Source organism: Nicotiana attenuata, unplaced genomic scaffold (assembly GCF_001879085.1).
Source record: "Nicotiana attenuata strain UT unplaced genomic scaffold, NIATTr2, whole genome shotgun sequence".
Lineage (NCBI taxonomy): Eukaryota > Viridiplantae > Streptophyta > Magnoliopsida > Solanales > Solanaceae > Nicotiana > Nicotiana attenuata.
In genome coordinates, this window is record NW_017670794.1 from 263,615 (window position 1) to 290,005 (window position 26,391).

At 41.5% G+C, this 26,391-nt stretch overlaps 2 protein-coding genes and 1 long non-coding RNA gene across 3 annotated transcripts; 2 read left to right on the plus strand and 1 right to left on the minus strand.

Moving 5' to 3' along the window:
• Positions 1–1,337: 1,337 nt before the first annotated feature.
• LOC109243381 lies at positions 1,338–11,714 on the minus strand. Its single transcript, XM_019410306.1, has 3 exons — positions 11,530–11,714; positions 10,638–10,740; positions 1,338–1,772 (listed from the first exon to the last, which is right to left on the minus strand). The coding sequence occupies exons 1-3, from the start codon at positions 11,712–11,714 to the stop codon at positions 1,338–1,340; spliced, it is 723 nt and encodes a 240-aa protein (XP_019265851.1).
• A 1,561-nt stretch (positions 11,715–13,275) lies between these two features.
• Positions 13,276–14,800, plus strand: LOC109243382. The gene is made up of 2 exons (XM_019410307.1): positions 13,276–13,937; positions 14,077–14,800. The coding sequence occupies exons 1-2, from the start codon at positions 13,276–13,278 to the stop codon at positions 14,798–14,800; spliced, it is 1,386 nt and encodes a 461-aa protein (XP_019265852.1).
• Positions 14,801–15,387: 587 nt separating this feature from the next.
• Positions 15,388–16,752, plus strand: LOC109243384. Its single transcript, XR_002070561.1, has 2 exons — positions 15,388–15,681; positions 16,292–16,752. It is a non-coding gene; the product is annotated as an uncharacterized LOC109243384 (long non-coding RNA).
• The last annotated feature ends 9,639 nt before the right edge of the window (positions 16,753–26,391 follow it).

Sequence of the window (26,391 nt, forward strand, 5' to 3'; positions counted from 1 at the left end):
TGGCCTCAAAAGAATGGCTATTTTCCCTTTTTGTCTTAAGAAAGTTAATCATATAAAGATTTGTTATGCCTTAGTATGAAATAAGGTTGTTCAAGAGTTTGAAGAATTTTGTATCCCTTAGGGATTTCGAGGATTGATGTTACCGAAACCCTTTATAATTTTGGCGAGGGTAGCCCTTTTAACTGGTTTTTGTGAAGATATTAGAAGGCCTATTTTATTACAGAATTCGGATGTCTCCAAACCGTGGTGGTTTGGCCATAGCCTTTAACTTGGCATTTGCCTCTTGGGCTTATTTCCCCGGTTACACTTCGAACTTGGTCGAAGTGTCAGTCCCCGAGTGGGGTGGCCGTGGCCTATAAAAAACGAGGGTTGCCTTTTTAAGGTCTTATAATCTCAAGGTTTTAGTAGTTCAATTTCATCGATTTTTCGGATGGCAGTCCCCGAGTATGGGGTAAGTTTTTTGAACTTCAGTTATGATCGACCCTTAAGCCTGTTTCCACAATAGATCAAAAGTATGGAATTGTAAAGTAAAAATTTCTTTAAGGCAAGAAATATTTGAAAAATGCTTCTCTCAATTGATTATACATGCGTACATGTTTCCCTTTTGGGCTCGAGTGATCTAAATGGGCACGGTTCGTTTGACCGTTTGGCCCTTACAAAGTTTTACCTATAGAGACCATGTTGACACAAGTACCTTCCTTGTAACAATGTTAACATCCGAGGGTGATGTCCCTAGTATTCGAGGTTGATTTTAAAGAAGCCGTGGATACTGTTGAGTTGCTCTAAGTTAGCACGAACAATGGTTGCCTTATTAAAAACCTTGGCGGAATGACCCATTTGGGACAAAAACCAGTCTAAGGGAAAAAGAGTGCAACGCGTGCTTTCAGACATAAGGACTTTGTGATGAAAAATACTTTGATGTACTCGGTTGAACACCTGCAATTGGTTATTATAAAATGTAAATAAAATGGAGAAGGTCGTACCTTAGCATTATCGTTTGAGAAGTGATATATTCCAATAGTATGGTAATTGCTCGCCATGCATCATGCCGAGTTTGTAGGATCCCTTTCTGATGATATCGACGACCTGATACAGTCCCTCCTAGTTTGGGCCAAGTTTTCCTTTGTTTGGATCTCGAGTATTGAGGGTGACCTTTCTCAAAAGTAAGTCCCCGGTTTTAAAGTGTCGAAGATTGTCTCTTCAGCTGTAGTACCTCTCGATTCGCTATTTCTGTGCGGCCATTCAAACGAGGGCAACTTCCTGAATTACTCGTCATGCATCATGCCGAGTTTTTAGGATCCCATTCCTATGATATCGAGGACCTGATACGGTCCCTCCTAGTTCAGGCCAAGTTTTCCTTCGTTTGGATCTCGAGTATTGAGGGTGACCTTTCTTAAAAGTAAGTCCCCGGTTTTAAAGTGTGGAAGATTGGCTCTTCGGCTGTAGTACCTCTCGATTCGCTGTTTCGGTGCGGCCATTCGAACAAGGGCGGCTTCCCATCTTTCATACAACAATTCGAGGCTTATATTCAAAGCCTCGTAATTTGACTCTTCCGTTGCATTCCAAAACATGAAGCCAGGTTCCTCGACTTCGACCAGTATCAGAGTTTCAATACCATAGACTAAAGAGAATGGCGTTGCCCCCGTATTGGATTTCGACGTTGTTCGATATGCCCAAAGGACCTCGAGCAATATTTCTCTACATTTTCCTTTAGCTTCGTTCAATCTTTTCTTCTGATTTATGATGACGGTCTTGTTCGTCAATTCGCCTGTCTGTTTCCACTAGGATGATACAGCATTGACAGGATCCTTTTTATTTTGTGGTCTTCGAAAAACTTTGTCACTTTGCTGCCGGCGAATTGCTTTCTATTGTCACATACGATCTTGGTAGGCATTCCGAGTCGGCATATAATGTGGTCCCAAATGAAGTCTATGACTTCTTTTTCTCTGACTTTCTCGATGGCCTGTGCTTCAACCCACTTAGAGAAATAGTCATTCATAAACAAAATGAATTTAGCTTTACCTGGGGCCGATGGTAGAGGGCCGATGATATCCATCCCCCATTCGTGAACGGCCATGGGGATATGACTGGGTGGAGTTGCTCTCCGGGCTAGTGGATCATCGGCGCATACCTTTGATATTCGTCGCACTTCGAACAAATTCTTTATTGTCCTTTTCCATATCGGCCCAATAGTATCCTGCTCTGATGACTTTGTGAAATAATGATTCGGGATCGAAATGATTTCCGCAAGTGCCCTCGTGAATTTCCCGTAGAACGTAGTCGGTGTCTCCTGGTACCAAACATTTCGCTAACGGTCCATCGAACATTCTCCTATACAGTGTTCCATCCTCGGCCAATGAGAACTATTCGGCCATCGTGCGTAGAGTCCTCGATTCTTTAGGATCCGATTAGCTTCCCGTTCTTTAGGTATTCGATGTACTTATTCCTCCAATCCCAGGTTAAACTTGTGGAGTTTATTTCGGCATGTACTTCTTCGATTACGTATGGATCGGGCTGCGCGCCGCAACAGTATTATATTGATATTGATACCAGGCCGAGGTCCTATCTGATGACACGAGATGGCTTGATATTGCGCTTGGGCCGTAAGGGGCCCCTCCCGGAGTCTGTACACACCTAGTGAGCGCCATCGACGATAAATAAATGGATCGGGCTGCACGCCGCAGTGGGTACTAGAGAGTACCGTATTTTGTGCTGCATTCCTTTATTTAGTGATCATTTATTTTGCTTATCCGTTGTAGCTTTGCCATGTTTCTACTTCATTGGTTTATTGATTCCATACTATTGGGTTTAAGCTGCTGTATAATGGATTACAATGTATTTATCTAGGATTTCTCATTCTCAGCCTTTATTTATGTTTATTACTCACTGGGTCGGAGTACTCACATTACTCCCTGCACCTTGCGTGCAGATCCAGGTGCATCTGAGGCTCTTGAGGATTTTCAGTTAGGCAGCGCATATCCGGGAGCATCAAGGTAGCTGCATTGGCGTCCACAGTCCTGATCTCTCCCTTTTATCTTCTTGTTTCCTCCTTATTTTCTAGATTGCTATGTATTAGGTTGTTACTTATGTATTAGAGGCTTAGACTTGTGACACCGGATCTTTTAGGCTATGTAGTAGTATTGCTATTTGAATTCCCGCACATTTAACTCTTATTTCAGACTTCTGATATGCTTATTTGGTAATTTAATTGTGTTAGCTAATAATGAAATGTATAATGAATAGGGTTAAGGTTGTAAATTGGTCGGGCTTGCCTAGCAGTGTGTTGGGCGCCATCACGACCGGGGTTGGGGTCGTGACAAGTTGGTATCAGAGCCTAGGTTACTAGGTCTCGCAAGTCATGAGCCGGTTTAGTAGAGTCTCGCGGATCGGTACGGAGACGTCTGTATTTATCCTCGAGAGGCTGTAGAACCTTTAGGAAAAACTTCACATTCTTGAAATTCTTGTCGTGCGGCTTTGTTGAATTGAGGACTAAACTTCTATTAGTCTATTCTCTCACAGATGGTGAGGACACGAGCTACCGGACGAGGTGGACGACCACCAGTACCACCCACTGAGGCCACAAGATGCCGGGGACGCAGGCGTGGTCGTGGCAGAGGCAGAGTAGCGAGGGCAGCACCTGTTGATCCACCAGTTGCCCCAGCTCCGGATCAGGCTCCAACAGCACCAGTTCAGGCACCAGCTGTGCCCATAGTGATTCCGGGTCTTCAGTAGACATTGGCTCAGATCTTGACAGTTTGCATTGGCCTAGCTCAGGCAGTTTCAGCCACCATAGCAGCAACTACTTCGCAGGCCGGGGGAGGCAATCAGACCCCCGTTGCTCGCATACCTGAGCAGGTAGTGCAGGGACCATCTCCGTATTCTGATGACTAGAGAGAGAGTATTGGGTGCTACGTTTGAGGAGGTGGTGGATATCGCTCGTGAGATTGAGTTAGTTCGCCGTCGAGAGCGAGAGGGAGGGAGGCCAAAAGGCCTCGCAGATCGGGCAGTTACAGTGGTGCTCGTTCGAGGGGCCACTTCCAGCATAGTAGAGGTCGTTCTTTCAGGCCTGCTCAGTCGGCCTGTCCAAAGTATCGTGGGGCATCTTCAGGCCGTGGTCATCATGGGTCTCAGCAGGGCCAATCTTCACTCAGTGCCCTCCCAGCTCAGAGTTCATCTCATGCCCCATCAGCTCAGGGTTCTTCTGTGCCGAGTACATCTGCTAGCCACTCCGGTGTGATGGGTTCCCTTCAGTCCCCATCTCCAGTACCGGGTAGTTGTTATGAGTGCGGAGAGTTTGGTCACATGAGGAGGCAGTGCCCTCGACTTCGTGGTGGTCAGCTTCAGCAGAGGGGTCAGCCCTCGACTTCTGCCCCAGTTACTTCGCCACCCGCCTAGCCAGCCAGGGGTGGAGATCAGGCAGACAGGGGTCGCCCCAGAGGGGGAGGTCGATCAGGCGGTAGCCAGGCTCGTTTTTATGCTATTCCAGGAAGGACAGATGTCATTGCTTCAGACGCTGTCATTACAGGTATTGTTTCAGTCTACCATAGAGATGCCTCTGTATTATTTGATCTCAGTTCCACCTATTTCTATGTGTCCTCATATTTTGCTCATCATTTGGGTGCGCCCCGTGAGTTTCTTGCCTTACCTGTTCATGTGTCTACCCCGGTGGGCGACACTATTATCGTGGACCGTGTGTACCGGTCATGTGTTGTGTCTATTGGGGGTCTGGAGACTCGAGTTGATCTATTGCTATTAAGCATGGTGGACTTCGATGTTATTTTGGGCATGGATTGGCTATCTCCGTGTCATGCTATTCTAGACTGTCATGCTAAGATAGTCACTTTGGCTATGCCGGGTGTACCGCGGATCGAGTGGCATGGTGTGACTGACTATGTGCCGAGTAGAGTGATTTCTTTCTTGAAGGCCCAGCGTATGGTTGGGAAGGGTTGTCTCTTGTATCTTGCTTTTGTGAGGGATGTTAGACCTGCCGGGCATGCCACCGGACAGGGACATCGATTTTGGTACTGACCTGGTGCCGGGCACTCAGCGCATCTCTATTCTGCCATATTGTATGGCACCAACTAAGTTGAAAGAATTGAAGGAGCAGCTTCAGGAACTCCTAGATAAGGGGTTCATTCGGCCTAGTGTGTCACCTTGGGGTGCGCCGGTTCTGTTTGTAAAGAAGAAGGATGGCACAATGAGAATGTGCATCGATTATAGGCAATTGAATAAGGTAACAATTAAGAACAAGTATCCCCTGCCTCGCATTGATGATTTATTTGACCAGCTCCAGGGAGCGAGGGTGTTCTCCAAGATTGACCTCCGTTCGGGTTATCACCAGTTGAAGATCAGGGATTCAGATATTCTTAAGACTACTTTCAGGACTAGATATGGTCACTATGATTTTCTTGTCATGTCTTTCAGGCTGACCAATGCCCCAGTAGCGTTCATGCATTTGATGAACAGTGTATTTTGGCCTTATCTGGATTCGTTCGTTATTGTTTTCATTGATGATATTCTGGTGTACTCGCGTAGTCAGGAGGAGCACGCGGAGCATTTACGAGTGGTATTGCAGAGATTGAGGGAGGAGAAGCTTTATGCAAAGTTCTCCAAGTGTGAGTTTTGGCTCAGTTCAGTGGCTTTCTTGGGACACGTGGTGTCCAGCGAGGGTTTTCAGGTTGACCCAAAGAAGATAGAGGCGGTTCCGAGTTGGCCTAGGCCGTCCTCAGCCATAGAGATTCGCAGCTTTCTTGGGTTGGCAAGCTATTACCGCCGATTTATTTAGGGATTTTTATCCATTGCATCGCCCTTGACAAAGTTGACTCAGAAGGATGTTTCATTTGTATGGTCGGACGAGTGTGCGGAGATCTTTCAGAAGCTCAAGAGAGCTTTGACTACAGCTCCAGTATTGGTTTTGTCGTCAGCTTCATGTTCATATACCATATATTATGATGCTTCGAGAGTTGGGATTGCTTGTGTATTGATGCAGGAGGGCAGAGTTATTGCTTATGCTTCTCGTTAGTTGAAGCCCCATGAGAAGAACTACCCTGTTCATGACTTGGAGTTGGCTACCATAGTTCATGCACTGAAGATTTGGAGGCACTACTTGTATGGCGTATCTTGTGAGGTATTCACTGATCATCACAGTCTTCAGCATTTGTTCAAGAAAAAGGATCTTAATTTGAGACAGCGGAGATGGCTAGAGTTACTTAAGGATTATGATATTACTATTCTGTATCATCAAGGAAAGGCCAACGTAGTGGCCGATGCTTTGAGCTGAAAGGCAGTGAGTATGGGGAGTTTGGCATACATTCCAGTTGGGGAGAGACCCCTTTCAGTTGATGTTCAGGCTTTAGCCAATCGGTTTGTGAGACTAGATATTTCGGAGCCCAGTCGAGTGTTGGCTTGTGTGGTTTCTCGGTCTTCCTTGTACGATCGCATCAGAGAGCGCCAATATGATGATCCACACTTGCACGTCCTTAAGGATAGAGTTCAGCATGGTGATGCCAGAGATGTGACCATTGGTGATGATGGTGTGTTAAGAATGCAGGGCCGGATCTGTGTGCCCAATTTTGATGGGCTTAGAGAGTTGATTCTGGAGGAGGCCCATAGCTCGCGGTATTATATTCATCCGGGTGCTGCGAAGATGTATCAGGATTTGAGGCAGCACTACTGGTGGAGAAGAATGAAGAAAGATATTGTGGGATTTGTGGCTCGGTGTCTCAATTGTCAACAGGTGAAATATGAGCATCAGAGACCTGGTGGCTTGCTTCAGCAGATGGATATTCCCGAATGGAAGTGGGAGAGGATTACTATGGACTTTGTTGTTGGACTTCCTCGGACTTTGAAGAAATTTGATGCTATTTGGGTGATTGTTGATCGGCTGACCAAGTCGGCGCACTTCATTCCTATGTGTACTACCTATTCTTCAGAGCGGTTGGCGGGGATTTATACCCGGGAGATTGTTCGATTGCATGGTGTTCCGGTTTCTATCATCTCAGATAGGGGTACTCAGTTTACTTTGCAGTTTTCGAGAGCCGTGTAGAGACTGTTGGGTACTCAGGTGGAGTTGAGCACAGCGTTTCATCCTCAGACGGACGGACAGTCCGAGCGTACCATTCACATATTGGAGGACATGTTGCGTGCTTGTGTCATTGATTTTGGAGGTTCATGGGATGAGTTTTTGCCACTTGCAGAGTTTGCCTACAACAACAGCTATCAGTCCAGCATTCAGATGGCACCGTATGAGGCCTTGTATGGGAGACGATATAGATCTCCAGTTGGTTGGTTCGAGCCCGGCGAGGCTAGGCTATTGGGGACAGATTTGGTTCAAGATGCCGTAGAGAAGGTGAAGGTGATTCAGGAGAGACTACGTACAGCGCAGTCGCGTCAGAAGAGTTATGCAGACCGGAAGGTTCGAGATGTGTCTTTCATGGTTGGTGAAAAGGTCTTGCTGAAGGTTTCGCCCATGAAGGGTGTTATGAGATTTGGAAGGAAAGGGAAGTTGAGTCTGCGGTTCATTGGGCCTTTTGAGGTACTTAGGAGGATTGGGGAGGTGGCTTATATGCTTGCTTTGCCACCCAGCTTGTCGAGTGTGCATCCAGTATTCCATGTTTTTATGCTCCGGAAGTATGTTGGGGACCCGTCTCATGTGTTGGACTTCAGCACGGTTCAGTTGGATAATGATTTGACCTTTGATGTGGAGCCAGTGGCTATTTTGGGTCGACGGGTTGGAAAGTTGAGGTCAAAGGATATAGCTTCAGTGATGGTGCAGTGGAGAGGTCGGCCCGTGGAGGAGGCTACCTGGGAGACCGAGCGGGAGATGCGGAGCAGATATCCTCACCTATTTGAGGCTTCAGGTATGTTTCTTCACTCGCTCGAGGACGAGCGTTTGTTTACGTTGGGGAGGATGTGACGACCCGACCCGTCGTCTCATGAGTTACCGCTCCGTTTCCCCCATTTTCTGCTTCTTTATGCTTCGTTATCAGTGTCTTGTGTAATCGAGTTGGTTTGGATTGATTTTGGTAGGAAATGAGACACTTAGTCTCTTTTAAGAAGGCTTGAGTTGGAAAAGTCAACTGGATGTTGACTTATGTGTTAGAGGGATCGGATATGATTTCCGATGGTTCGGTCAGCTTCGGGGGTTATTTGTAGCTTAGGAGTGTGATCGGATGTGGTTTTGGAGGTCCGGTGTAGAATTAGGCTTGAATTGGCGAAGTTAGTATTTTGGCGATTTCCGGTTGATAGGTGAGATTTTGATCCGAGGGTCGGAATGGAATTCCGAGAGTTGCAATAGCTTCGTTAGGTGATTTGGGATGTGTGTGCAAAATTTCAGGTTAATAGGAGGTGACTTGATTGTGTTTTTGATCGAATGCGTGTTTCAGAAGTTTCATAAGAACTTAGGCTTGAATTCGATGCGAATTGATAGTTTTAGGGTTGTTTGAGGTGTTTTGATGATTGGAACAAGTTTGGGCGATGTTTTAGGATGCGTTGGTGCTTTTGGTTGAGGTCCCGGGGGCCTCGGGGTGATTTCGGATGGCTAAACGGGAAGTTTCGGACTTAGGAAGTTGCAGAAAATGCAGCAGTCAGTGTAGCAGGATTTTAGTCTTCGCGATCGCGGGAGGACCCTCGCGATCGCATAGAAGGATTTTGGGTGCCTGAGTTTTTTTCTCTTCGTGTTCGCATCAGCGGAGCCGCGATCGCGTAAGAGGGGAAGCTGAAGCTTCGCGATCGCATTCGTTTGGCCGCATTCGCATAGGCCAATTTTGAGACCTGGGAAATTTGTGCATCGCAATCGCGAGCCTAGGGCCGCGATCGCATAGAGGAAATGTCTGGAACTGGGCAGAAGTTATAAACATTTTGTTCCGCGAACCTAAGTCATTTTCCACCATTTTTTAGCACCTTGAGAGCTATTTGGAAGAAATTGAAGAGGGATTCGAAGAGGATTAATTGGAGGTAAGTTCTATGAACTAAAAACACGATTATATTTTGAAATTAACCTTGGGATTCATGAGAATTTAACTGAAAAGGGAAGAACTTGGGCTTGGGTTTTTGAATTTTAAATTGGGATTTGAGGGAGCATTTGAGCTCGGATTTAGGAGTTTTTGATATGTATAGACTCATGGCGAGATAAGGAACCCGTAGATGTGAAAATTTCTGAGTTTCGAGAAGTGGGCCCGGGGCTCGGGTTTTGCTAATTTCGGGATTTTTGATATTTTTCGATTGTTTTCGATTGGGTTTTGTTCCTTTAGCATATTGTGACGTATTCGCTCTGGTTTTGGTCCGATTCGACGCACGAGGAGGCCGATTTGAGAGGCAAGGGCATAGCGAGCTAGAGTTTTGGCTAGCTTGAGGTGAGTAATGAATGTAAATGATGTCCTGAGGGTTTGAAAACCCGAATTTGCACATCGTAGAGCTATATTGAGGTGAGACACGCGCTTGATGATGAGCGCGAGGTCATTTACTATTGGGAATTTGGACTTGGTCCGTCCTGAGTGATGTTCTTACCGCGTAATTGATTGAAGCTTGTTTGGTATCATTATTTTATTTGACTAATTGTCATATTTGGGCTTCATGCCAATTATTTGAACCCTTCGGGGACTGTTTTCTCACTATTTTGACATATTACTTGAGTCAGTCCTATTGTTTACTCCGATATGAAACTTAAATAAAATTTCTAATGATTTTTTGGGCTGAGAACTACTATTTTACTATGGCCCGAGGGGCTTATGTGATTTCTGGACTGAGTATGGATCGGACTACGCGCCGCAGCAGTATTATATTGATATTGATACCAGGCCGAGGGCCTAGCTGATGCCACGAGATGGCTTGATATTGCGCTTGGGCCGTAAGGGGCCCCTCCCGGAGTATGCACACCCCCAGTGAGTGCCGTCGACGACAAATAAATGGATCGGGCTGCACGCCGCAGCGGGTACTATAGAGTACCGTATTTTGTGCTGCATTCCTTTATTTAGTTATCATCTATTTTGCTTATCCGTTGTAGCTTTGCCATGTTTCTACTTCATTGGTTTATTGATTTCATACTATTGGGTTTAAGTTGCTGTATTATAGATTACAATGTGTTTATCTAGGATTTCTCATTCTCAGCCTTTGCTTATGTTTATTACTCACTGGGTCAGAGTACTCACATTACTCCTTGCACCTTGCGTCCTGATCCAGGTGCATCTGAGGCTGTTGAGGATTATCAGTTAGGCAGGGCATATCCGGGAGCATCAAGGTAGCTGCATTGGCGTCCGCAGTCCTGATCTCTCCCTTTTATCTTCTTGTTTCCTCCGTATTTTCTAGATTGCTATGTATTAGGTTGGTACTTATGTATTAGAGGCTCAGACTTATGACACCGGATCTTTTGGGCTATGTAGTAGTATTGCTATTTGAATTCCCGCACATTTAACTCTTATTTCATACTTCTGATATGCTCATTTGGTAATTTAATTGTGTTAGCTAATAATGAACTGTATAATGAATAGGGTTAAGGTTGTAAATTGGTCGGGCTTGGCTAGCAGTGTGTTGGGCTCTATCACGATCGGGGTTGGGGTCATGACAGGTGTCTGCCCATAGTGTTTCCATAGTGTTTCATTGACAAACACCGGAGAAACTACCAAAAATATTTTACCCACTTCAGTCCACTTCCCTGCTTCCTTTGCTAGATTCTCCGCGACTCTATTTGCTTCTCTGACGACAAGGCTTACTGGTGGATCCCCCAGTTCTACCAGGAGTGACCTGCATTCACATATCAAATTGTCATAAATTAGGTTACCTTTATTGATACTATTAATTACCTTAGTAGAATCCAAGTTAACCTCAAGAGGAATAAGGTTATTTGTTATCTCCATCTTTAGCGCTGCATCAATGCTATTAGTTCACATTGTAGTATGTTAGTACAGGTTATTTTTTCCATGAAGGCCATTACTCAGTCCCCTCCTTCTATTCCTAATAATCTCGCCCAGGACTCTCACCAGTTTATTTTGAAGTGTTGCACCATCAGTGTTGAGTTTGTAGTGGTCCCTTTTAGGGGGTGCCATTTGATCTGAATGACCAAGTCAGGTTTTCCCTGACATCCTCCTGCTACATAAATTCACTCTATGACTTTAGCTATGACATTTATGAAACAGGGTTCCTTTTGCTATTGAAAAAATTATTGTTCCTAGTTATCCAAATTTCCCAGAGACAGAATGGGATCAACTGCCCCCACCTAAGTAGGCTATTAAAATTGTGACTGTGCAGTCTGTTAGTGATCAATTCCCACTTAGTTTGGCCATTGGCAAAGGATTGGATATTAATGTTGTTCTGGCTTAGTTGTGAAAAATTATCCCAAAATAACTTAGCATTATCACACCTGGTGAAGACATGCTCAATGGATTCCTCTTACTTGATCTTATTAGGAACTTTCCTAGCCCATATCCAATTGAAGCCCCTTTCTTGGTCATTTTCCTAATGGTATCTATCCCTAAGATGATTGAATAGGCAGACTTAGTTGTGAACAACCCATTGTGGGTTTGGTTCCATAACATTCTAACAATTTTTGCATTGTTGGCACTGGAGATAGTGAAGTCGATCCTATTGATAACACTATCAGGAAGGGCGACTGAGAGATTGGTAGTGTTCCAAATGCCATTTTGGATGCAAGAGAAAACCTTCATGGTTTCTTCATCCCTGCTTAGTGGTCCATTAACCAAGATTCTAAGTGGCTCCATGTTGTGGATCCATCTATTATTATAAAGGTTGACTCTATCCCCCTTGTTGACAATCCACCTATTAGCCTTACTGCACACCTTCCACCCATTCCTAATGCTACGCTAGGTCCTAGAGGCCATGTGCCTAGTACGTTGTCTGCTAGTACAATGTTTGTGGAACAGAACTCTAGCCCACTGGGCGTTTGGGTTATTATACATTCTCCAAGCAAGCCCAACTTGAATGGAATTATTTCTTAGGTCAGTTCTATGAACCTCAAGTCCCCCTTCCTCTCTAGGTTTGGTGATGGTATCCCAACCAATTAGGTGCATTTTCTTTTTTGCGGTTGTGGTTTCCCAGATGATTTTTCTTTGGATATTATTAATTTGGCTGCTCACCTGAGCAGGTAGCTTAATATATTGCATAACATGGCTTGAGATTCAACCAAGAGATTATTTGGCAAGAGTGGTTCTCCCAGCCATGTTCATGAAGTGAGTTTTTCGGCCTGCCAGTTTGGTCTGCATGTTGTCTATGATGAATTGGAAGTTCCTATTGGTAGGCATTTTTGTGGAATATAGGGAATCTCATATATTTACCAATGGATTTGTTGGCCTTAATGTCTATTTTCCTAGCTTACCTAGCTACAATATCCTGCTTGCAGTTTGAAGAGAAGACAACTTTGGACTTGAGTAAGATTATTGCCCTAACAACTTTACTGATTGCGTTAGATTATTTACTTTGTTGTCTTTTATTTTATTATTTTCATTATATCCTCATCATCAAAGGATAGACACAATTTGAATTAATTATTTTGCTTGTGTCCTAAAATATAAATTTAATTGTTTGACTTATAACCAAATTTTAGGTTAAACAATATTGCATAAATCTTATCATTTTAAAAAGTTTTGTCTAATAAAACAAAATAAGGGAGGTACGAATTACAACAGTAAATCTGGAGAGAGTTCTTAAAATTTTCTTGTACAAAAGATATGTTATCTTTTTCTAGAAAAATATTGATAAAAGCTAGTTAAAATTTCGAGTGATTAGTTTAATGGGCATGTATATTAAGAGCTATTAAATAAAATAATTCATTATGTGTTTTATGATGGTTAAATCATACACTTGAAATGAAACTTATATGGTACATATGTTTTAATTTTATGGAACAAGATATATTATCATTATCTAAACCAGTGATTGTTAGCAATATGCTTTAGAAGCTGCTCTCAGTAAAATTATTTTACTGTTTCAGCTATTTACTGCAGTAATTTAGTTTGAATTTGAAATAATTTTGAACTAGTCTTTAGGAGTGAACTAGTCTCTAGGAGTTAGTTATTTTCAGCATATTTTGTGCTGATCTTTAGGTCTTTTAAGTTAGTATTTCTCTTATAAATTGTAGTCCAAATGCAGAAAAATAATATAGTATTTTCAGCTTCAGTTCCTTTTACATCTATTCCAGTATATTTTTTCTATTATCTTGTCATCTTCCCAGTTATTTCCCTTAATTTCTTTTATCAAGAACCAACAATTGGTATCAAGAGTCATCTTCTTAAGGGACCTAAGTAAAATCTTTTCTTGAGTGAGATGGAGACTGAAATGAGTTTTTCTCAATTGGCTCCTCCAGTCTTTGATGGTGAAAATTACCAACTGTGGGCAGTGAGAATGGAGACTTACGTGGAGGCTTTAGATCTTTGGGAGGCCGTGGAAGAGGATTATGATGTTCTTCCGCTGCCTAACAGTCCCACGGTGGCCCAGATCAAGAGTCACAAGGAAAAGAAAACCAGGAAATCGAAGGCGAAAGCAACTTTGTTTGCTGGTGTGTATGCAACAATTTTCACGAGAGTTATGGCTCTCAAATCAGCAAAAGAAATCTGGGATTATCTGAAGGGAGAATATACAGGAGATGAAAGAATACGAGGCATGAAGGTGTTGAATTTAATAAGGGAATTCGAGTTGCAGAAAATGAAGGAATCTGAGACTGTCAAAGAATACTCAGATCGGTTGGTTGGCATTGTTAACAAGGTAAGATTGCTTGGTACTGAATTTAAAGATTCAAGAATTGTTGAAAAAATTCTTGTTACGGTGCCTGAAAAATATGAAGTATCCATAACTACCTTGGAAAATACAAAGGATCTATCCAAGATTACCTTGGCAGAATTGTTAAATACATTGCAGGCACAAGAGCAAATGAGGCTTATGAGGCAAGATGGTAGCCCTGGCAGCCAACCACAAAACTCAAAGCAAGGGTAATAATGTAAAAAAAAATTACCCGCCTTGTCAGCATTGCGGCAAAAAAGGTCATCCACCATTCAAATGTTGGAAGAAGCCAGATGCAAAGTGCAAAATTTGCAACCAACTTGATCATGAAGCTGTAATTTGCAAAAGCAAATATCAAAAGCATGAAGCAGATGCCCAAGTCGCCAATGAAGAAGAAGAAGATCACTTGTTTGTGGCAACTATTCTTTCAACCAAAAAATCTGACTTTTGGTTGATTGACAGTGGTTGTACAAACCACATGACATATGACAGAAATCTTTTCAAAGAGTTCACGTCTATAGGAAATAAGAATGTCAGAATTGGAAATGGTGATTATATTCTTGCTAAAGGAAAAGGAATTGTTGCAATCCCAACAAATTCAGGTATTAAGAAAATTTCAGATGTTCTTTATGTTCCTGATATTGATCAAAATTTATTAAGTGTTGGACAACTAATGGAAAAAGGATTTAAAGTATCCTTTGAAGATAAATATTGTTTCATTTATGATGCAACTGGACTTGAGATTTTAAGGGTTAAAATGAGAGGTAAAAATTTCTCATTTGATCCAACCGAAGATAAAGAATGGAGCCAAAAGAATCTACTAAGTGCAGGTAATTCTCCAACTGAGGACATATGTGAAAATAAGGTAAGGAAGAAGTTGTCAATATTTCAGAAAATGCAATTCTGGAAGAAAGTTGACAAGTCTCAAGGCAAGATGCAAATGAAGCTGAAAAACGAGCCAACTTATTTCATTAACAATCATGAGATGCAGCAAAATACAGAAGTGAACTTGATTCACTGCAAGTCCAAAGATCAGTTGGCAGATTTTACGTACAATGTCGCTTCCAGTTAAAGGTTTACAAGGGACAAATTCAAAATTTGCAGCTTCAAAAGCAAGGAGGAGTGTTAGAAATATGCTTTAGAAGCTGCTCTCAGTAAAATTATTTTACTGTTTCAGCTATTTACTGCAATAATTTAGTTTGAATTTGAAATAATTTTGAACTAGTCTTTAGGAGTGAACTAATCTCTAGGAGTTAGTTATTTTCAGCATATTTGGTGCTGATCTTTAGGTCTTTTAAGTTAGTACTTCTCTTATAAATTGTAGTCCAAATGCAGAAAAATAATATAGTATTTTCAGCTTCAGTTCCTTTTACATCTATTCCAGTATATTTTTTCTATTATCTTATCATCTTCCCAGTTATTTCCATTAGTTTCTTTTATCAAGAACCAAAAGTGATCTTTACTTGTTAAATTTTTGCTTCTAATACCACATGCAAAAATGTAAGCATTCAATTTTACTAGTCTAGTCTAGTCTAGTACATATAAATGAACAAGGTGTACGAACTTTGTTGTTGATTATTGTACTAATAGCTATGTGAATGAATTGTATACTTGGAGCCTTTTGATTGGGCTAATAACACGTGTAATTGCTCCTCTTTTATAAGCAAACCACGCGTACCACTAATTATTTATTCTTCTTCTTCGAAGCCGCCGCCCCTCAGCCCCAAAAGCAAATATGGTAATCTTACCTTTCTTCTGCTTCCATGTTACTTCAGTTCCTTCAAGAACAGATACGATGTTGCTCTGGCGTGTCCACTCAAATTAAGCTTGCGTTGCCTCGAACGACGGTGTTATTTCAGAGTTTGAGAAATTTTGAAGGCAATACGCCTTGAAATTTTCCCTTTTGTTCTTCATCATCTACAAAAGATCATCTATGTCCAAGTACAGTAGAAGGTACTAGAATTTTCTGATGGCTATTCTAAAATTGACATGTTTCTCTGACTCTTTTCATGATTTTGGTTATGTTTCATTCTTGTGTTTAAGTGGTGGAAATTTTGATAACAGTTGTATCAAGTTTGTAACAATCAGTACCACAATATTGGTGTACTTTGGTTATGGTCTTATTATTGTCTGCATTCTTTTTTCCCCTTTTGTACATTTAAGTGGTGTATAATTAATGGCTATTAAGGGTATGTTGTGAAATGATAACTGACATTAGGCAGTGTTTTCTGCCAACAACAAACTTTTGTATCACCAAACATCAGGCATAATCGCCTGCTAAGAAGAAGTGAAACTTATGAGGAAATTCAATTCACTTATGAGGAAATTCAGGTTTAACATAGTTGTCAATTACTTATCTCTTATTCTGTTACTATCTGACTCTAAATCTAAATCACATTATGTTTCTCAATACCACGTTTGACTAATGCTTTATTAATGGGGCCTAATCCCTGCTTCTTGCGACTCCTTCATATCCTTTGTGGGACTAGGTATGTCTTTTTTAGGGGCTATCCTTTTACATTTTGACATGTATCTGGCAAATAATTGTTGCTTTTAATTGTAGAGAAACGGAAGAGAGAACTTCATCCATAAAAAGTGCCATATGTGAGTGAGGATCAGTGTTTTGGTATATGCTTGTATACGGTTAAAATCGGGCTTGCATAATTTTGTATGGCTAATTAGAACCGGGGTGGCAGAACAAGGCTCGGCCCCGTGTTGTATCGGAACATGGCGCGGAGAAGGATTGTTTAGCTCATGAATCGATGACCGATAAAGATCGAGCCCAGCCTTGATCGAGACCGAAGTGGGATGGAGATTGAGAGAGATCAAAGGAAGCCTGCTAATCGAATAGCAGAATATCGAGATATCCGTGACCGAGCAAGGATCGTGGCAAAAATCTCGGCAGGTATCAAGTCAAGACCAGTTATTTAGTCAATCATGGGATTTCCTTCTGTATTTAGAATTGTACCATAAGCAAAATTCTTTTACTATATAAAGGGGATTCCAATCATTTTGCATGCATCACATACACACTGTGTGAAGTAATGGAGAATGAACATCGTCGGCCCTCTTCGATCGGCCCCAGGTGAAGCTCAATTTATTTTATCTTTGAATGATTAGTTTTCTATGTGGGTTGAAGCACAGGATTTTGAGAAAGTCAGAGAAAAAAGAAGTTATAGGCTTCATTTGGGATAACATCATAATTCGATTTGGGATGCCCTCCGAGATCGTATGTGATATTGGAAAGCAATTCATCCGCAGCAAAGTAACTAAAATTTCTCGAGGATCACAAGATCAAAAGGATCCTATCGACGCCTTATCATCCCAGCGGGAACGGACAAGCCGAATCGACCAACAAAACCATCATTCAGAACCTTAAGAAGAGATTGCCCGATGCCAAAGGGAAGTGGAGAGAGATACTGCCCGAGGTTCTATGGGCGTACCATACAATATTGAAATCCAGTAACGGAGAAGCACCGTTCTCATTAATTTTTGGTGCCGAAGCTCTAATCTCTAACGACCCGGTCGGTCATTTTGAGAAATTAAGCTCCGTTAGATGGCAAAAGGTCTTGAACAGCTTCATATTATGTGTATCGACGTTCATGCACGGCTGAATTCAGTTACGGGAGGATTCGGAGTCGAATTGGAAGAAGGATTCTAGTTTCAGAAGCTTAAGCGGTGAGAACTTGACCAGAATTCGACTTTTGTGATATCGGGGTTGGAATGTGATTCCGAGAGTTGGAAAAAGCTCCGTTATGTCATTTGGGACTTGTCTGCAAACTTTGGCGTCATTCCGGGTTGGTTTGATTGGTTTCGGCATGAGTTTTCGAAGTTGGAAGATTTGGAAGTTCATAGTTCGATTCATGGCGCGATTTGCATTTCCGGCGTTGTTTGATGTGATTTGAACCTCGAGCGAGTTTGTATTAAGTTATAGAACTTTTTTGTATGTTTAGACGGGGTCCCAGGGGCCTCGGGTGTGATTCGAACGGGTTTCGGATGTTTTGCACAGTTGTTAACAGGTCTGGTTCTGGTGTTTTCGTACCTGTGACCTTGGAGTGCAGGTGCGGCTCCGCCTTTGCGTGAGCTTGGTTGCTTCTTTGGTCATGAAGGCCTGGTTAATTTCTCGCTTCTGCGGAGGCTGGCGTGCAGGTTCGGTGGCCACTTTTGCGGTCCAGCGATCGCACCTGCAATTAAACTCGCTTCTGCGGTTTCCCCTTTCGCTTCTGCGGTACCGCTAGTATGGCTGGAAATCTGCAGATGCGGTCTCAGGCATGGTTAGCTGAGTTCGCAAATGCGGACTCTTTTCTCGCAAATGCGATTGTGCAGATGTGCTTAATTGCCCGCAGATGCGAAAATTGCTGGGCAGAATCATATAAGTCGAGGGTTTGGTCACTTCTTCATATTTTGAGTTTTAAACTTCAGATTTGAAAGCTTCTTTTGGGGGTTTTAAAGAAAATCGATTGGGTAAGTGTTATTCACCTAGAATCTAACATATTCCATGATTTTTTCTTCATTTTCATCATTTAATTTGTGTTTTGAGTTGAGGAAAATATTAGTTATTGAAGAAAATTTCTAAAATGAAAAATCATGATTTGAGGGACCAAATGGTATCGGAGTTTGATAATTTTTGTATGACTGAACTCGTATTAGAATGAGTATTCGGTTTTTGTAAAATTTGTCGGGTTCCGAGGTGCGAGCCCGGGGGTCGAATTTTGGACCCATTTTTTGATTTTGTTAAAGATCGAGACTTTATGATGCGGAATAGTTTCTCATGAGTTTTATTTGTGGTTTGAAGTTACTTTGGTTAGATTTGAGCCGTTCGGAGGTCTTTGCACCCGAGAAGTTCATTTTTTAGTATCGGGTTGTCGTCTTTGAGGTAAGTATCTTGCCTAACATTGTGTGGGGGATTTTACGTAAGGATTTAAGTCATCTATGTTGATTGTAATCCATGTACGTGAGGTGGCGAGTGCGTGCTCGGACTTATTTTTGGATAGTTGGCCTTTTAGGATTCTTAGGTCCTTATACTCACGGTGTAGAAAGTTGTTCTTGATTTGACTGATTTCTTTTCTGCTAGATTCACATCTACATGCTTAAATTAGAATTAAATGCTGAGGATTCACTCATAGAATTAATTGGTGTGTTGAATATTCTTCGTAATTGCCCAACCTTAAAAGAAGTCTAGATAACTCATTTTGAGTTGACATGCCCTTATTTGGAACTATTTGACTCGTGTTGGTTTTTCCTTGTTGCCGAACTGTATATTGTGGAATCGTTGTGGCACATTAGTTCCTGCCTTGTTGAACTACTCTCTTTACGCTTAGCATCCTTTACTGTGGTTATTCCTTATACCGTTTCTTTGTGGTTTAAAGTTTTTGAGTGGTCACTTGTCGTACTTTGTATTGATGTCATTGTTGCTGTTGTACTCTTTGCGGTGATGCACGAGGTTTCTGCTGTGTTGTAACTGCTATCTCTGTTGGTTGCGCTGCATATTTACTTTGGAACTAAGGAACGGTATTTCGGGAGATGCCCCTGTACTGCATATTTATATTGAGACGACGGAACGGTATTTCGGGAGATCCCCCTATACTGCATATTTACTTTAGGACTACGGAACAGTATTCCGGGAGATCCCCCAGCACTGCATATTTACTTTGGGACTACATAACGGTATTCTGGGAGACCCCCTGCATATTTACGTTTGGGACTACGGGACGGTATTCTGGGAGATCCCCTTTTGTTATATCTGCATTCTGAGCTGCTGATCTTCTATGCTAACATTCTTTTAAACATTCTACGTGCTGTCCGTTCTTTTCCTTGTACTTACTAGCTGGTACGAACTATATTAGGACACTTGTACATGCATACACGTGGCTAAGCACCCTTATCGGATAAGAGGCTTCCTGGTATTGCTGAGTATAGACGTACACCCTTGTTTATTTGCCTTCCATGTGAGAATGACTCTATTGGGTACGTGAGTTGTTGGTATGATTATGAGGTGTGATGAGGGCATATGATGCCAAGTTTTAGGGTTCAGGTATTGAGACCTGTATTCTATGGATATGAGATGAGATGTCTCAGCTGACTTATATTCGAAGGTTATTTACTTGGAAAGATTATATTCGAAAGGTATTTATTTTGAAAGAACTATATTTGAAAAATATTTATTTGAAGGAAGTATATTTTGAAATATTTTTAAAACTTGCAGGATTTGACTAATTGATTGAATTTTGTTGGATATGACCTAATGTTAAAACTGCCGTAGTTGCTAAGTTACGACTTGTCTTTACTGTATTTGTGATTTTGGAAATGGACTGTATTTCCGTTCACTTTTCTGTGTTTTACTATGGTGTTCCGCTGTTACTTGCTGTTTTCTTTCCTTATTGCAGTTACTGTATTATAAGCCATATCGCGTGGTCTTTATATAGATATCATGTTCTGTTGTTCTATTCTTATACTTGATCTGCTTATTAGACGAGTTGGTGTCTTGACTATTCCTCGTCATTACTCCACCGAGGTTAGTCTTGATACTTACTGGGCACCGCTGTGGTGTGCTAATACTACACTACTATATATTTTCTTGTACAGATCTAGGTATTGATCGTTAGTAGCTGAGTAGATTCTTGACGAGGAGACTCAAGGTAAACCTGTTGCGGGGTTCGCAGGCTTCCGAGTCACCTTCCTATTTTGTACTCACATTGTTGTATTCGTTTCCAAATAGTTGTATTTAGAAGTTGTAGCGAACTTTGTAGAGCTTATGACTTGTACTATTGGGTTTTGGGAATTATAAATTTAGTAGAGATTTCTGCTTTGAGGCTGTTAAATTTCATTCATTATTGTGTATTTCAGTATGAGATAGGCTTACCTAGTCCCTAAGACTAGGTGCCATCACGATACTGAATCGGAGGGAATGTTGGGTCGTGATAAGCTGGTATTAGAGCTCTAGATTTATAGGTGCTACGAGTCATAAGCGAGTGTAGTAAAGCCTTGCGGATCGGTACGGAGACGTCTGTACTTATCTTTGAGAGGCTACAGAACTATTAGGACAATCTCACTTCTTTAATTCCTATCGTGCGAGCTTATTGATCTCGGAATTTGAACTTTTATTATTCCATTCTCTTACTGACGGTGAGGACACGAGCTGCAGTTATCGATGACGCTACTTCCGGAGCAGGTGTCGCCAGAGGCAGAGGCAGAGGTCGACGAGGAGTACGTGCCGCAGCTAGAGCACCTCCAGAGCAGCGAGTTCACGTTGGTCAGGTTCCAGGTGTCATGGCGACTTAGCTTGTGGTTCCAGTTCATCCCATGGTCAGCGCAACAACATCTGAGGAAGGGCAGCTTAGATTTGCAAGGTTCAAGAAAATGTGACCCTCCTACATTCAGTGGTTGGGCTTCTGAGAGCGCACGAGGTTTATAGAGGAGTGCCATCGCATTCTCCGTACTATGGGTATTTTAAGACGAGTGGGGTTGCTATTACTACGTTCCAGCTTAAGGAAGCGGCTTATTAGTGGTGGCGAGCATATGAGTTGGGTAGCCCGGCCCATGCAGCTTCACTTACATGGGTTCAGTTTTCAGAGATGTTTTGAGAGATTTTGTACCTCAGTCACTTCATGACGTGCAGGGTTTGAGCAGCTGCGTCAGGGCACTATGTTAGTATTAGAGTATGCCGTCAGATTCAGTGATTTGGCCAAACATGCACCTGCCTTGGTCGCTACAGTTAGAGAGCGAGTCTGTAGATTCACCGATGGGCTCAGGCATGATATTTGGTTCAGCATGGTTTGGGAGTGAGAGTCAGATGTTTTGTTTTATCAGGTGGTAGGGATCGCTCGCCGATTAGAGGACATGTAGGACCGGGAACGAGAGGACAGAAGAGATCAGGAGAGAGGGAGTACAGGGAGGCAAGGAGGCCTCGTAGACCGGAAGATCTGCTGGTCCTTATTTTTGAGGTAGGGTGCGACATGGTAGAGGTTTCGTAGGTCAGCCAGTTGAGTTTGCGCTTTAGGCTTCACACAGTGATTCAGGTGTTCATGGGTCTCAGAGTACCCGTACCGCACAGTTCCCACAACCACGTCAGCAGAGGGGTTGCTTTGAGTGTGGAGATACAAGCCACATGGTGAGAGATTGCCCCAGATTTCGGTAGATGTGTCACAACGAGGTATTTAGGTGAGTAGAGGGCGCCCAAGAGGGGGAGGCCCGGCCCGTTGGTATGTTTCACATAGTAGGTGAGGTCGCTGTGCCAGATGATGTCATTTAGGTATGCTTCCGGTTTGTTATAAAGGAACACCATCCGTATTTCATTTCAGTTCTGCTTATCGGGGCGAGTTACCCTATTTGTTACACCACTTATGGGTGCGTTTCACGATTAGCACTCCGTTTATGTGTTGCCTTGTTGGGAGGTTTTATGAGTGATAGCCCGTGTCTATCATCTATTTTTATTCATTATTGAAGAGTTACTAGACTAGTAGTAAATTCCTATTGTCCATTACGATAGGTTTGATGTGATTTCTGAGTATTTTTGGTTACGTGCTGTGATTTTTATGCTCCACCGATGTGGGAGCCAGTATGTGTTGTAATTTTGTTGACGAAAATTGATCTAGTGAAGGGTTCCAGCTGGTTTGATGTACACCTTACTTGTGATTCAGAGTTGAGGGTGGGACCCTCGTGATTTCATGTGATTTGATGTGTTGAGCCGGGCTGCATGCCGCGGTGGAGAGTTATACCAGGATTAGATCCCGTGTTTTGTTCATATATTTTGATTTTTCCTTGTATTGATTCATAGAATTTTACTGATAGAGAGTTGTGCCTGTCGGGCTTGTTTGGTAGTTCTCTTATGTGTTTCTTTTTACATATCCAGTCATTTTCGTTTTGTGCTTCTTAAATCTTTGCTTTGCGGGATGTTTGTCCAGTGGTGTTACTTGTGTCTTGTTGATTTGGGTGTTGGTTATTGAGGTTTTCGTGGCTCTTGTATCATCGTCATTGTTGTGGAGGTTTGAAATGGTTTCCTATTGAATATGAAGCTTATGGCCGGTGCTGGATTTGATTTCGGGCGGATATTATGATCAGAAATGTTATTGTGGACCTATGTGTGATGTGTCATGTTGTGTGGTTGTACTCTATGGGTGTAGGCATGAATTAATGCAGCGGGTTGAGACTGATACCGGATATGGATTTAGCATGGGGTCTTTTGGAAAGGAATGGAAGGTGAGAATTCTGGCTCTAGGGCTTATTGATACTTGGTGATGATACCCAATTTTTCCCTATATTATTTTTCAAAATGCATATATATCTTCAAAACTATGCATTAACATCAATTGATATTTTTCCATAATTTCTATATTTTTAAATTAATTTATTCCAGTATTTTATTTATATAAATAATTATAAAATTGTATCACAAATGATCTTACAACATTTCATGATCCAATTTTGATATTTATAGTCATATTAAGTTCAAATTATTTCACAAAATTGCCAGATTTACACTTTTTGCTTACAATTGTAATAACTTTACAATTATAAGCTCATGTGTACGTTATTGCATTATTTTACCAGAGAATAGTTCATTGTATTATTAAAATATTGAGTAATTATTTTGAAACATTTCCACGCATGAAAATTATTTTTATAATCAGGTAATTACTTTATAAAATATTTTTTATAAATTGTTTGGGCGTTTAACAAATAGCCCCTTTTATTTCAGATCCGACCTCTTTAAAACCAGCCCAAAATACTTTTTAAAATTAGCCCAAACCCCTTTTGGCCCAATCTGCCTACCCCCTGACCCACTAGCCCGTTCAATCGTAGTCGTTGATCATTTTGATCAACGGTCCACGATTATCCTTACCTTAATTAACCCCCCTAAACTACCCAAACCCTTCTCATTCTTTCCCTCACCCTCCGTCATCATCTCCCTTGTCTCAAACTCCCTCTCAACCTAATCCAAACCCTAAAACGTTGTCACCGGTGTGAACCCCTCCTATGATGCTTCTATGTCTTCTCGGACCAGACCTGGTCTTCTACACGTCATGGCTCTTCGATTTCTTGGGTCCTTGAGAAGATCTCAAGGGAACCCCAACTGGTTCCGGTTTGAAACTTTGTTTATCAGCCTATCTCAGGCCATTTTCCGTCTGTGACTAAGAACTTCTTCTTGTTTTATTACGGATCTATAGGTTCTTGACCTATTCTCTCATCTCTACTACTTTTCTGAAAACCCTAACTCGATACTGTCGATTCTTCTCAGATCATTATAGATGTGAGATGATTCGAATGTTATTAAGTGATTTCCCTCAAAAAAATCTTTGTTTTAATTGATTATTCCGATTTTTAATCACTCTTCCTAAACTAGGGTTCATCCCAAGTTGTTTTTCAAAGGTTTTTCTGACTTGTAAGTGTTTGATAAATTACTCTTTCATCTTCGTGACTGATTTGTTCAATAATATGTAAACCCTAGTTGATCCTATGTGGTTCCTTCAATCTTTGCTTCGATTTTGGGTATTTTTGTGATACCAGTCGTGTTAGTTTACTCTATCTTTTGGACTTAAACATTTTTCCTTATTAAATCCAGTATTTTTGTGGTTTTTGCCCTAATTAATTTTTGTTAGGGTTCGAACCTGCTTTTCCGGCTAACTTCTATATTTTCTATGAGGTCTTACTTAGTTTAATCTCTATTATGGAAATTGAGTAATTCTTTCCGGAAATCAGTATTCTTTTGAACGTTTTGCTGATTACTTTACTCTATTAAGATTCGGGTGCATAAGTTTTATTTATTTCTTTGTTTATGACTTTAACTGGTCATCTCTGCCTTAATTGATTGCCCGTATAATTTTAGGATTCTTACTGATTTCTTATTTGGTATGATTTGGACTTCTTGCCTTAATTAAATCCCTGTTGTTACCGTTAATCAATTACCCCTAATAAAGGGGGTCTATTCTAAACCCCTTTATGTGATTTGATTCTGTAATTCTGTTATTGTCCCTAATTGACTGGTGATCACGCCCAACTCTAGTCCTAAAAAGGATAAGCGATCGCTGCAAATATAATCCGGTCTAAAAGTCCGGAGTCGAATCCCACAGAGAACTAAGGCTTTGCTATATCTATTTAATATCACTAAGAAGACAAGTTTGAACAATTTCCTAAATTATAAAGATTGAGATTTATATTTCTAACTAATTAACTAGCAAATACTACAAAGCGGCAAAATTATCAACTAAAGAGACAAAGGGTTGGAGACTAAATTAAGGAGGTCTAGAGTTATGATTTCCCATTTGTTGATTTCATTAGTTGTATGTTTCTTATAGCTTTGACTTAGTTGCCTCTATCAATCATGAACTCTCCAGCTATCATAAATCTCTCTCAAGCAATTATCATACTTTACTAGACGCACTCTCTCAAGCTACGCTAGCTATATTCACATTACAGTTCACTTAGATTGCACCCGAGGTATCGTTATCTCTAATCCAACCTCTAAACCCTCGGTTATGACTCTCGCCTATACTCCGGGAGTGATGTTATTCAAACAACTACCTAAATATGCACTCTCTCTCAAGAAGATACATAAAAAATAGGAACAGCTAATTGAGGATCCTTTCCATTAACCAAAATCAAAACGTAGTTGAACAAAAAGAGATTAACAACTAACTCAAAACTATATTAATATAACAACCAATTCATCCCCAAAAGGTTCCATCAGAACTCTAGATAATAAATTAGCTATTCATAAAAGTATGTGAAAACACAATACTCCGATTCATAACCAACAATAAAATAGGAAGAAGAAGGGGAAAAACTCGTAGTTAAATCTTCCTCCTTGCTCCTAGCGCGTTCTTGCCTCTAAGGGTGTTGTCTAACCCTAAAGTAGTGTCTCCCCCTCCAAAGTGGTATTTTAGGATGTATTTATATGACCTAGGGTTGATGAAGGGCGGAATTCTTCAATCCAACTTCGGATGGGAGAGCTGGAATCCGCGTCTGCCTTCGCGTCTAGACGCGGACTTTGACGCGGATCCGCGTCTACCTTCGCGTCTAGACGTGGACTTGACGCGGATGCAGCTTTTGAAATTCTTCCATTTCGCGAAGCGCTCCGTGCCTTTGCTTCGCTTCACTGTTTTGTGCCTTAATTTTTCTCACGTCCGACTTCGTGCCACGCACGGGAATAGACGAGCTCCCACTTCTTTAATTTCTTCTTTTTGGGTCGAATTGTCGTCTTCTGATCATTTATCATCCAAACTCGTTCCTACACATAATAAATATATAATGAGTATATTTCACTTCGAAAATCATGTAATCTCCTGTGACACACACAATAATTTATATGCAAATATACTCAAAAATATGCACTTTTCATCATTTGTCAACACCCCACACTTAAACTCTTGCTCGTCCTCGAGCAATCAAACTACACTTTTTTTATAGACACGACCTTTTTAAACAATTCTCCTAACTCATCACACCAAGAGTATTTAAAATAGACTAAGCACAAAATTATAACATCTTCACCTCAAGATTTGACTCATAAGTACCACACATTATTCACAACTCACCCACTTACTCTAACATAGAGGTCACTGAAATTACCTTTCCTTCATGAATCAAGTGCCCTCACACAACAAACGAGAGTAGTTCCACACAATAAAATTTAAGAACACTTAGGAACTCAAGATAGAAAGAATT

Bases quoted from the DNA above. Each gene is read 5' to 3' on its own strand.
- LOC109243381 (XM_019410306.1), bottom strand. From the start codon at position 11,714: ATGGAGCCACTTAGAATCTTGGTTAATGGACCACTAAGCAGGGATGAA. The intron at 10,741-11,529 runs GTTATGGAACCA...ATGTGAATGCAG, and splicing joins AATGCAAAAATTGTTAGAAT to GTCACTCCTGGTAGAACTGG. The intron at 1,773-10,637 runs GTGGGTAAAATA...TAGTGGAAACAG, and splicing joins AAGCAGGGAAGTGGACTGAA to ACAGGCGAATTGACGAACAA.
- LOC109243382 (XM_019410307.1), top strand. From the start codon at position 13,276: ATGGAGACTGAAATGAGTTTTTCTCAATTGGCTCCTCCAGTCTTTGAT. The intron at 13,938-14,076 runs GTAATAATGTAA...AATTTGCAAAAG, and splicing joins CCACAAAACTCAAAGCAAGG to CAAATATCAAAAGCATGAAG.